The sequence below is a fragment of the Myxine glutinosa genome, chromosome 7, assembly GCF_964187855.1.
Source record: "Myxine glutinosa chromosome 7, kmMyxGlut1.1, whole genome shotgun sequence".
Lineage (NCBI taxonomy): Eukaryota > Metazoa > Chordata > Myxini > Myxiniformes > Myxinidae > Myxine > Myxine glutinosa.
In genome coordinates this window covers 164,277,737-164,291,111 of record NC_136267.1, presented here as the reverse complement: position 1 = coordinate 164,291,111, position 13,375 = coordinate 164,277,737, and the positions used below count along the sequence as shown (strand labels likewise).

The following is a 13,375-nucleotide window of genomic DNA, read 5'->3' as shown; positions in this document are numbered from 1 at the left end:
TGATAGAGACTGATAATGATAGAGGATAGAGATTTCATAAAATAGAAAGCAGGTTCATTTGCAATGGAAAATAAACCAATCTAGAGCAATGCAACTGTGTCGCCAATATGCCTCCGCATAGTCCCACAACAGGTAGATGCCCTCTTTCACTGTCCTAAAAAAACAAGTTTGATTTAAATCCCTTCAGCTGCTTTCAAGTATCACATTTTCAGCAGCCGTGACAGGTTTCACATCAATCGATGAAGCGGTTTCAGAGAAGGGATTTTTACGGCGTAGCCCATTAGGCAGAGCCGTCTAGAACAGTTTGTCCGTCTATATGTATGTAAGTATGTAAGTATGTAAGTATATATGTATGTATGTCCCCTCATATGTATACCAATCAGGGCTGAGAATCTTACCTCTTTCACGAGCCTCGATTCAGTATACGGAAAAAAAAAAAAAAACTGGTCACATGACAGGGTGATGTGATTCCGTCTGATGTCATTACAGCGGTGCTGCGGCTGACTCTCCATGCACCGCCATTTTGATTTATATGCCGTTCATGCCGAACATATCGTCAAACCTGTCATATATCACAATCGCCATGCTCTACCTTTACGTTTTTCATTCAGTGTGAAACACAAACAAACCGATTGTTAAAATTACCATCAAATATCGAAAGCATTGGTGTTACGGCTCTTCCAACAATACGGTAAGTATAGGCCTTAGGCGTTATGACTCACCGTCCGCTTTGGACAAATTAAGCCCAGGTTTCTTAATACAGTGGTATCGTTTCAGTAGTATCGTTTTCGTAGTAATATTAATATTATAGTAAATATAACCATAACACTTTAATCCCAATGTGGTGAATGGAAAGTTGATGGATTGAAGCGGTGTAAAAGCGGAGGTGGAATTCACCTCGGTTTTTAAAAAATAATATAATTTTCGTAATAATAACGTAACGTTATTATTATAGTAAATCTAATCATAACACTAATCCCTTCATAGTGACTGCAACGTTACTGGATGCTAAATATATATCATATATATTAAAGTAGCGGAAGTTTTGTGTCCGGCCGTCATGCTACGTCATTACGTATATAATGTCATTACGGCATAAACACCCACTCACTTCGAGAGCGGTAGGAAAGGTTATTCCTCTTTGGGGTATATAGATTACAGTCGATCTATGGTCGGGTCTCAAGAACATTGGGTGTGTGTTCATTTGCCAAGTTTATTGTGGAGAGATCGCCAAGTGGTTTAAGCATTCGAGCAAGCACTCCATTCAAAACCGTTAAGGAATGGCTGGCTTGGTAAGAGCTAGCTAGCTGTTGGTAAATGAGCACACCTCCAAACCTTGTGGGGTATAAAGATTACAGTCGAGCTTTGCTCAGTTCTGTTCATAAAACTTACCTCATGGATGTCTGGATTACTCCAAATTTATTTGTTTAATGTTATAAACAGCATTAGCGACTATTAAAAAAGCTAATCATGTGTGTTTGTGGTTTATAATATTTTACAAGCCTGGCTACGCCGCTGTTAGACTTTTGGTCTTAAATTTAAATTTCGGCTTTCAAGCTAACATGGCTGCCACACCACGTGACATTTGACCTTAAACAATGTACACTCTGCAAATGTATGGGTAGATCATGTTTGTGAAGTTTCGTGTTGATCGGAAAAGGTTCGTTTATCTATCCAAGATGGCTGCCAAACCACGTGACCTACGGCATCATCATTTTCAAACTATATGCAACAATGGTGTTAGATGATATTTGTAAAATTTCGCATCCATAGGGTAAGCGTTTTCAGAGATATAATCTATATAATAATAGCGTAAGGACTCGACTTTGTTATCCCTTTTACGCCGCACCCAGTGACCCGATGCCCACGGCACTAATGGATTTACGATCTACGAACCGCGCTCTTTGTTTATCACGTACAGCCATACTCGAAAAATCTGAATTAGCCGACGTTGGGGCCCAAAAGCATCCGATTAACTGCCGATACGACGCCATCTTACTGGCGTCTGCTGTGCGAAGGCGAAGCAAGCCGTCTGCTGATTGGACAGGCGAAGGCGAAAGCAAGCCGTCCACTGAGTGGACAATCCAGAGCATGCATTTGTGCCGGTGTCGGCGATCGTTGTTCATATACGCACTCTTCATTCTCATCTTTCTTCCTAACTCTTACTCGGACAAGCAAATCCCCTATGCCATCCATAATGGTACACTCTATCCATACACCACATCCTCCCTTCCGTGGATGTTCCACGGGTTTCGGCTAGTTATTTAATATTATCCTTCAATCCAATATGGCTACCACACCATATGACCAATGATGTTTTTGTGATACTCTTTTATACGCCATGCCTAGTCTATGATACAGGTAAGCTTTTGGGTCAATCGATTTGGTGGTTTGGGAGAAGATGTTTTTTTAAGGTTTAAAGTTAAATCCCATATGGCTGCCAAACCATGTGATCTATGATGTCACAAATTTAATATCTCAATAAAAATGGGTTATAGATCTTGTGCATGCAATTTCAGATTTTTAGGATACGGAATTCGATCATAACATTTTTTGGGTGGCATACTACTTCACCTATGGTGTCATCATTATCATGCTTTTGTTCCCCATTGGGAGTACTTGACAATGTGCCAAGCTTGAAATTTTTCCATTCAGCAGTTTCCGAGAAATAATTTTTTAATCATTTGCATTTACTCCAATATGGCTGACATACCACGTGACCTTTGACGTCACAATTATCATATAAACATTCTGCATGGGTGTCACTCCTACCCTGAAAGTTTAATCTCAATTAGACATGTGGTTACTGAGAAAAATGAGGTTTAGCCCGTATGAACGTACGGACGGACAACCCGAAAACATAATGTCTCTGGCCACCTTCGGGGGCGGAGGCATAAAAATATTTGTGAGTTGGAGGCGGCAGGAGCAACTAGGAAAACGATGAACTTTTAAAAGTGATTTATGTCTATAAACTATGGAGAATAATTTAAAACAAATTTGCAAAAAAAGTTGTAACCTAATGACATTGTCACTCTGTAAAATGTTATCTTTCAGGAAAGTTTCAGGCACTAGGCACACTTCATCTTCACAAAATAGTTTTTTTGTTCACTACATCATTTATTTCAACAAGAAAGTTGCCCGTGCCCACGCAAGATTCTAAACGAGGTAGGAGACGGCAAAAATGCAAACGGCGTCTTCTGTCATCAAGCCAGCAAGATGGGAGCAACAATTCCATATGAAACTGTTTCTTCGATATATGTAGCTTTTGATACCTAGAGTCCGTAATAAATAAATCAATTTCAAGGGTTGCCAGAAGACAGGGCAGCATGTAGAATCATATTAACATAATCATAAGACTTTAAACAAACAAACAAATAAACAACCCTCCCCACCCCCCCCCCCCCCCCCCCCTATACTCCCAAAGGGAGCAGATTTTTTTTAATGCCGTGAACAAACTTCGGTACATCATGGGTCATGAAGGTTGTGGTCACGTTTCATCGAAATAATGTTTGCAGTTTCAGAGGAAAAAGCAAAATCCTATTTTGGGGGGTCAAACCTGGATCTAGGCACACCAAGACCAAGACCTGGATCTAGGCACAACCAAGATCTATTTCACCTTTTTTTTTTTTTTTTTTTTTTTTTTAACCTGGATCCACTTTGATCCCCGGTAAACCCCCTTCGACCCTAATTTATTTAATGCAGTGAACAAGCTTTAGCCACAACATAACAAATATATTTTGTGCCAAAATGGTCACAATACCATCAGTTGTTTCGGAGAAGAAGTTGCAAATGTTTACGGACTGATGGACGGACGATGCGCCATCGCATAAGCTTCCCTGAACTTCGTTCCAGGTGAGCTGAAAGTTAAATAGGTGTCAAAACCAGTGACAAATTGCAAATTAAGTATGATATTCCACTTCATCATTTATTCACAAACAATCAACCTTTTTACTTTCTCACTTCAATGACAACCAGTCATTCGAAAACAAGCAAATTCTTCTGATTATACTTTCCTCATTTTGTGCTGAATGGATGAAAGCTTCAAAAATTCCTTCGTAATAAATAAACAAAGGAACTAGCCAAACCATGGAGCAGAAACGTAAATTTAAATAAACACCATGATATAAAAAGCAATGAAAGCAAAGGTGATTTCTTATTTCCTCCATTCAAACAGCACCTGCACTAAAATTCAAAACCATGTTAACTTCATCCAAAAATGAATGGTAAATTAATACTAGGAAATTAATAATTAATTAATTAAAATACTAAGAAATCAATGGTAAAAGTTATTGGATCAGTTTGTTCATGAATTAACTTCTGACTGATAGAAGTCTATTAGTTATTTCATTATATCTCAAGGATGTGTTCCTCCTGAAACCGTACGTGTTAACAAAATTATATTTAGTAGTATTTTTTTTGTTTTTTGTATTTTCTATTATGTATTTTTTGATTTATAATATTCTTAGTATTTTATATTTTATATATTTTTTATTTATAATATTCTTAGTATTTTATATTTTGTATTTTTTTATTTATAATATTCTTAGTATTTTTTATTTTGAATTTTTTTATTTAATAATATTCTTAGTATTTTTTATTTTGTATTTTTTTATTTTTAATATTCTTAGTATTTTAATTTTGTATTTTTTATTTATAATATTCTTAGAATTTTTTATTTTGTATTTTTTTTTAGTAATATTCATAGTATTTTTTATTTTTTATTTATAATATTCTTAGTATTTTTTATTTTTTTTATTTATAATATTCTTAGTATTTTTTATTTAGTATTTTTTTATTTATAATATTCTTAGTATTTTTTATCTTGTATTTTTTATTTAGAATATTCTTTGTATTTTTTATTTTGTATTTTTTTATTGATAATATTCTTAGTATTTTTTATTTTGTATTTTTTTATTTATAATATTCTTCGTATTTTTTATTTTTTATATTTATAATATTGTACACCGCTCCTTTCCTATGCCACCTCCAGGCATTGCAAATCGTCATTGCCGGGCACCGAAGGGGGCTCGGCAGTGACGCACGCTGAAAGAGAGTACTCAGTTTTCACTCTGGTTTCTTGTTTGTTTTCTTGGTTGTCCGGACGATATCTCAGCCATCCTTTGAGCTAGGAAGCTGAAATTTCGGCACAGTAGTGAGCAAGTCCTTTGTCAAATACGGTATTTTTTGTTTTTTGAATAATCAATTAATTGAGGAGTTATTTAATTATTAGCGTTTAATTAAGTACTTATTTAATTAATTAAATTTCATTTATCTTCTGACCATTATTAACTCAGGCACCTTTTGAGTTAGGAAGCTGATATTTGGACATGCCAATGACCAGGTGATTTGGCTGCAAAGGATATTTTTGATTTATTAATTAATCAATTAATCGATTAATTATTTAATTATTCGATTAATGACAAAAAAATTTTTTTTTTTTAAGTTACAGATTCTGATGAAATAGTGGTAGTTTATGTGTTCTCTGACCAAATTGATTAATAATTTAATTTTTTTATGATTATTATTTATTTATTTTCATTATTAATCATTTATTTATTTTCTTTCTCATTTGGCCAATATCTCAGGCACCTTTTGAGCTGGGAAGCTAATATTTGGACATGAGTGACCAAGTGATGTGGCTATCAAGGATATTTTTGATTTATTGATTAATCATTTCATCTATTAAGTATTTATTGATTAATCGATTAATTATTTATTGAGTAATCAATTAATTATTTAATTTTTTATAAATGACTTATTTAATTAAATTTCTAAAAGATACATCTTCGGATGAAGCACTAGTGGTTTAGTTATGCGATTAGCCAATTGATTATGAAAATATTTTGTGATAATCTTTTATTGATTTTAATTATACAATTAATCAATCAATTAGTGTACACCTCTCCCTCCCAATGCAGCCTCAATGAGCTGCACTGCGGTATTGCCGGGCGCCGGAGGCGCCCCGGCAATGCCGCGCTGCAGCATATTTAATTATTTGGCATGGGGCGGTGTACTTTGAATGTATGTGTACTTGTTCTTAGTATTTTTTATTTTGTATTTTTTATTTATAATATTCTTCTTATTTTTTGTTTCTTATTTATTTATAATATTCTTAGTATTTTTTATTTTGTATTTTTTTTTTCATTTATAATATTCTTAGTATTTTTAATTTTGTATATTTTTATTTATAATATTCTTAGTATTTTTAATTTAGTATTTTATTTATTTATAATATTCTTAGTATTTTTTATTTTGCATTTTTTTATTTATAATATTCTTAGTATTTTTTATTTTGTATTTTTTTATTTATAATATTCTTAGTATTTTTTATATTTTATATTTATAATATTCTTAGTATTTTTTATTTTTTATATTTATAATATTCTTAGTATTTTTTATTTAGTATTTTTTATTTATAATATTCTTTGTATATTTTATTTTGTATTTTTTTTATTTATAATATTCTTAGTATTATTTATTTATTTTATTTATAATATTCTTAGTATTTTTTATTTTGTATATATTTTTTAATAATATTCTTAGTATTTTTTATTTAGTATTTTTTATTTATAATATTCTTAGTATTTTTTATTTTGTATTTTTATTTATAATATTTCCCGGTGTGTACCCCGGTTTAGAATAGGTACACCGTATCCCTGCGCATCGTAAGAGGCGACCAAGGGTTGGCGTCAGGAAGGGCATCCGGCCATAAAAAAAAAACATTGCCTCAAACAGGGAACCATGATTGTCATGGGGCCCGCAAGGCTAGCCCCCGCTCTAGCGGGGAAAATGGCCTTAAAACGATCATTCATATTCATTCATTCATTCATTCATTTTTATTTATAATATTCTTAGTATTTTTTATTTTGTATTTTTTTATTTAGAATATTCTTAATATTTTTAAACAAAAAATATTTTCAAGGCAGATCACTCTTACAAGCATTTGTAATTGTGCATGGACATCACTCATGGTGTCATTGGTGGAAGACTATCGTGCTGCCGAGCAATCTCTTTCCTTCAACCTATGGTTTATCTCCATCTCAATCCTTCATTTTGAAGACTTTCTCCTTGGAATAATTATTTTAGGCTTTGAAGTCACAGTGATGAGCTAACAACTCGATGCATCCTTATGTTTATTTGCTCTAATTAATTAAATAAATAAGGTTCAATAAAGGAATTGAGTAATATTATTGAGAGGAATGCACTCTCAATTGATTGGCATTGAACTGATTGACATTACTTAAATTTTTTTTTTCAGTCAAATTTTGCCTTTGCTTTCAGGTGGAATCCCAAGAAGATAACATCTTCTCGACTGATCGGTATATTCCCATCAACACATCTCTGACCAACAGCAGGACTCACTACATGATCAGTGACAGAAATCGTTTCAATATTGAGAAAAAAATCTTCAAAGCACGGTTTGAGTGTTTCCAAAAGATGGAAGAAGATCTATCACCATTCAAAGAAGGTAACCGACTCAGTATGGTAACACGATTTTTTTAAGGTATATGTTTTTGTTACAAAAATACGTTTTGGAAGGAAACACTTGCATGCAGCAAGAACAATTTATCCATTTTGACTTGAGCAAATCCTGTGTCAAAAATTGTGAAATGAACGGTGATTTTTCAGGTCCGTTTTGCAACCGCACCTGGGACGGCTGGTTGTGCTGGGATGACACCCCAGGTGGTGAGGTTGCTGTCCAAAACTGCCCAAACTACTTCCCCGACTTTGATCCAAAAGGTTTTTGTTGATTTTTGCTCCTTATGTGGTCATGCATCCTGCATGTTTTGCTCCATTCTTTTTTATGCAGTTGCATTATTGACTAAAACGTAAATATACTTCATTGGAAGTGGATACAGGCAGCACTTTGCTTGGAAAAAATTTTTTGGGGGAAAATTGATAGATGACCAGTATCAAATTGATAGTGGGTAAACATAATGCAATTTGAATAGTGCATGCAAGATTTGGAAATGCACTTGTTTTATCCACATGGTGAATATCTCAGTTTGTTCAGCATTCAAATTCCATGATGACTTTTAAAAGCATCAGATTTTTTTTTTTTCATTAACAAGATTGAAAGATGAAGTTGTATAATAATTTACACAAAGACAATTAATATATTGTCGTGTGACTACCCTGTGTGGTGAACACCACAGGGTGATACGGAGGATCAAACGAACTTCAACTCCAAGGCGTTCAATTCAATATGACGGTATTCGTTACACGCGAGGGAAAAGAGGGATGATGAACTTACCTGGACAGCCTCCATCCGACGTCTTTACACCTGGATAATTAACTCAAACAACACGGAATTAAAATGTACAAAAATCCCAGATTTATTAAAGAAAATGCCGGCAACAAAGAAAACACGATAAAACTATTTTACGAATTGGAGCTCTCCCACACAGACCCAAATACAGACAAAGGATAAAATAACTGGAAAATAAGAAGGTGTCATTTGTGGCACTTATCTCCAATCGGCTGGTGTATCTCGTCAGGAATCGTCAAAGATCGTCTGAGGCCTTGGTGGGAAACGCACATTCGTTGGCACGAACTAGGCCTCACTCGCGGCCTGCTCACTCCTGGCTCTGTGCGTGAAGCGAACAGCCTTGGCGTGCAGCTCGCTCTTCCAGCCACGCTTGTCCTCACGATCTCTGCACAGGAAACCGTAGTTCTAGGTCGCAGCTCTTCCTCCTCATGACCACTAGCATGATGTCCTCCTCATGACGTTTGCGATGAAGCTTCCTTGCGCAAGAGCTATAGCGACCGTTCCCTATGTGATCCAGAATGAGAAGAACGAAGAGGACATCGATGCTGAGAGATCAAATGTCGATGCTGAGAGAGATCAAATGTCGATGCTGAGAGAGAGCTTTTCGGCGACCGTTAAAAGTACTTGAGGCTCTGACGTCATCTGTGCCTGCTTCACCAATCCCATCCTATCAGTCTCTGTGTCATTCAAATCCCAGCCCAATCACTGGTCTTCGAGGCGTGGCCTCATGAACCTGCCTGTGCCTCTGCGCTCACCAAGTCGGTGTTATCAGCAATTGTACTTGATGCCTGGTTTCTGATTGGTTTTTAATTAGTGTGGTTAATGGCTGATTTCTTACTTGGTGTCTGTAGTGCCATGTCATAAGGAACACAGGAAAAGCTAACAGAGGCAATTACATAAAGGGGATTAATTACCCATAATCACTCGCTAATTAACAAACCCCACACCTCTCATGGGGACGAAGATACACTTACACGACATCCGGTCTACATAAATTTCCTACTTATTACATGGGGTTTCTTCTTCTTCTTCACGACAGTCAGAGCACACTACCTATGCACTCTACCTGACTCTAAGGTAATCACTGCCTACCCCCTACAAACATAACAATATGACGCATAAACATCTAATAAATAAACTAGAAGGGCACTCGGTAGAGCACATACCTCCGCCAGGCTGATTAGTTTACATTTTGTATCCACTGATATATTTTCTGACATAATTTGGATCTGGCCACATCTGGATTCGGACTTGAACCAAAATCTAATCGGCTTGTTCACCTAACCAATTCTTCCACCAAGTTTTGTCATAAGTCGTCCACAACTTTTTGAGACATCATAATCATTTTCGGCCCCATCTTTCAATGGTGAAGAATCACTTTAAAAATTGAAATATTCTCATATCTGGATCCGAATTCGGATCTTCACCCAAATCTAATCAATTTGTCCTTTTCACACACTCGACCTGTCTACAAAATTTCATCCGAATCCGTCCACAACTGTTTGAGATATCCTGCAGGCAAACAGACAAGCAGACAGGCAAACAAAGAGACAGCGGTGAAAACGTAACGTCTTTCCACCTTTGGTGGGCAGAGGTAAAAATGGGGGTTGTTGGGAATGGTTTCCCGGCACTAAAAAGTTTTATAATTTCATTGACAGCAAAAAAAATTTTTCCAGAAAAACATGACATTATTGGACATGTTTGGCCGTAATTGATGGTTGGAGAGGTTGGGGATGGGAGGGGTGAACATTTTATAGAAATTTGAAAAATCATAGTACAATTATTGAATTTGATATAACTAGGACGTGCCCGTACGTGGGTGCCCGTTCCTTGGCAAAAAAAAAAAAAAACGCTACCCGTACGCTCTACCCCGCCCGTACGCCCGTACGCCCATAAACAAAAAAAACAACGCTCTTCGCTTCCGCCCTTCGCTCTGACTGAATTGGGAGAAATAATGCGCATAAGAAATCGAGAAATTATTATTTTCTCCGGAAGAAATCGAATTACGAACCGTAATGGCGCACGCGCTTGGCTCGGCTCGCTCTCACATCGGCCACGCCTACGCAACAACGTGTTCTGTGATTGGCTGCCGGAAGTGCAGTCTTCACTGTCCGGAAGGTCGCAAATCGCAGTTACGATGAATCGCAAATTAGTTTTAATTAGTTTTAAAACATAGTTTAACGCCAACATAGTTTGCCAACGTGAAATAAATGAATACGCTCTCAAATGTGCCGTCCGAGGCAGAGTCTGTTCGGCACGTTCGGCACACGTGATAGCTCGCTGCTCTCTGATTGGTTGAATCGTTTTTTGGACATAGCTCGGTAACTACTTGTCCGATTAATATGAAACCTTGAAAAGGCACATCCTCGGGTCCCCAGCAATATACCTGGCAAGTTTAAAGTATATCGGACCCGTGGTTGTCGAGAAACAGCGGCCACCGACATACAGACATACAAACATACAAACATACAAACATACACACAGAGATTACTGGAATTATAGATAGATGAAGAAGTTTTTTTTTTAAATAATGTGGGTATAGGAATGGGTTATCTGGACCGCTTGGTTCCACTCCTGTGATGACAAAATAGACAAATCAAATTGAAACATGGAATCCAAACTTGATTTCTTTAAGTGCAATTCACCTGTCGAGTCGAAGACGTACCTTTTGAACCAGCCTGTTTTAATAAAAGCTAATCATTCTCAAACTGATGATTACAATGGTTTATCTTTGATCTACATGTGGTTTCATTCAATATAAACTTATATTTATACATTAATGGAGTTAACATATTTTATAAGTGCACGTTTTTCATTTTATTTGCTAATTTGCTTCAGTAGAGATGGCGATGTAAAGCAAAGTTATCACAATCGTATGCGTACCTATTTTACAGCTCAGGTAACCAAGTTCTGCCAAGTTGACGGGAGGTGGTTTCAACACCAGATCATTAAACGCACCTGGACCAATTTCAGCAGTTGCATTGTACACCCCACGGTAAACGTCCAGGTTTGCTGTGCATTTATCAATTGAACTTGCATAGCCTTAAATTTCTGAAAGTTTCTAGAACATCAATATTACATGGAGTAAGGTTGAATCTTAAGGTATACATATTTCAAGGTGATTATCTACACCACAGTAATATTTTTCGATATTCATTTGTATACTGCCTATGAATAGTAACTTCTTTCGTAACTTTATATCTTCCTTATTTATTAGACATCCCACAGATGTAAATAAACATTCGTTTTACTCTGCGCGCGTTGCACATCACATGCAGCGAATTTCAACTCATTGTACTTTGTATTTATTGTTATAAAAAAAACAACTTCTGTACACCACCCTTGAGGACCGGTTTTCAAGCCACCGTCTACAATTCCAATAGAAGTGACATAACTACTCTTTTATGTAAAATGTTTTTTGTTTGTTTTATCCTCAAAAATAGACCGTAGTGAACACACATTCGTGTTAAAAGATTGATTTTTAAAACATACCCTTATGAAGGGGGACAGACATCGGTACAAACACACAAACTGACTGTGTTTTATAGGGTAGATGAGATTGAAATTCAAATGACTATGATCCAGTCCTTTTTCTATTTTCCATTGTAGAAATGACTAAGTAGCAACTAGCGTATAAATGTGCCATAGTGCCATTAAATAATATAACTAAGTGTTAAATTAAACAAGTTTTGTTGTACAAAATGCAATGTAAGTAAGGAGTCTTATTTTCTCGCTTCCAAATGGAGTTTGTACTTATGTTCAATCCAATGCATCTTTACACTGTGAAACAGCATGAAGGAATAGAGACTGCAAAGATAATGAATTGCAGTTTGTTTCTGACCATAAAAGGTGAGCCAGGTATTACATTACCATATACATCAAGGACCTGTTCGCCCTGAGGTTATATACACTTCATTATATTTTGCCAAAAGGATCTTTGTAACCCAAAACATAATTTCAAAGTAGCTTGTCCTTGTAACCTGCTCAATTACACATGTACATTGAACAAGGCCTCATGGGAGGAAGACCATGCAAACATCACTTTTACAAATATAAACAATTTTCCAAAACTACTGAACACATATTTACAATTACAATTATTACCACGATTCCTCTATAGTTAAAACTCATTAAAGTTGAAGTACACATTTTATGATGCACAGGTTAACAAACTTTCACTTCAAATAATGAACAATCATAAAGACAAGCGTTACGCCTAGGTCCTCCATCGGGGAAGTGATGTGAGTGGACAAAGTGGAAGACGCAGAAAATATGCTATGATATGATATTTCGCTCACAAGGTTCAGACATATATATGGTGGTGGCCATCTTTGATTTTGACGTGGCGACCCAATTTTCAAAAGTGTTCTTCCTTATGCCTAGATACACCCACACACCAGATGAGAAGTTGGTACTTCACTTATTTTTCAAGATATTCCACTCACAAGTTTGACATACATGGCGGCGGCCATCTTGGATTTTGACGTGGCGACCCAATTTTCAATAGGGTTCTTCCTTATGCATAGATACACCCACACACCAGATTAGAAGTTGGTACTTCGCTTATTTTTCAAGACATTTCGCTCACAAGGTTCAGACATATATATGGTGGTGGCCATCTTGGATTTTGACGTAGCGACCCAATTTTCAATAGCGTTCTTCCTTTTGCCGAGATACAACCACACACCAGATTAGAAGTTGGTACTTCGCTTATTTTTCAAGATATTCAGCTCACAAGGTTCAGACATACATGGCATCAGACAGACATGGTGGCAGCCATCTTAGATTTTGACGTGGGTTGCACCCACACACCAAATTCGAATGCGGTCCTTCGCTTACGCACGTATGCACGCACGCCCGCACGCACGGACGGGAAAACCATAGTCCCCCTTTCGCTCCTTGGTGCGACGGGGGACAAAAACGGCATAATTAGTCTCGCCCCAAAGGGGATGCGAGACCGTGTATATATATTTTCGCTTTAAAAATGATTTTCTCTGCAAGCGCTTGTCTAATTGATGCAAAACTTTAAACATAAGAGGGAATCCCCTTGGATATTTTTTTATTGCTAAGTCTGATGTCATAGGTCACATGGTATGGCAGCCATAT

General features: G+C 36.3%; 1 protein-coding gene across 8 annotated transcripts in view; it reads left to right on the top strand.

Moving 5' to 3' along the window:
• Nucleotides 1-13,375, top strand: part of LOC137431808 (calcitonin gene-related peptide type 1 receptor-like) — a 177,854-nt gene that overhangs the window by 127,350 nt on the left and 37,129 nt on the right. For 5 of the 8 annotated variants that reach the window (XM_078782511.1, XM_078782510.1, XM_078782512.1 and 2 more), the window contains 3 exons: nucleotides 7,282-7,468; nucleotides 7,630-7,740; nucleotides 11,164-11,264. In XM_078782511.1, the coding sequence (XP_078638637.1) occupies nucleotides 7,282-7,468; nucleotides 7,630-7,740; nucleotides 11,164-11,264 (399 nt within the window). Of the gene's footprint in view, nucleotides 1-7,281; nucleotides 7,469-7,629; nucleotides 7,741-11,163; nucleotides 11,277-13,375 lie in introns of all 8 variants that reach the window. The other 3 variants (XM_068123525.2, XM_078782508.1, XM_068123523.2) reach the window with 1 other exon arrangement.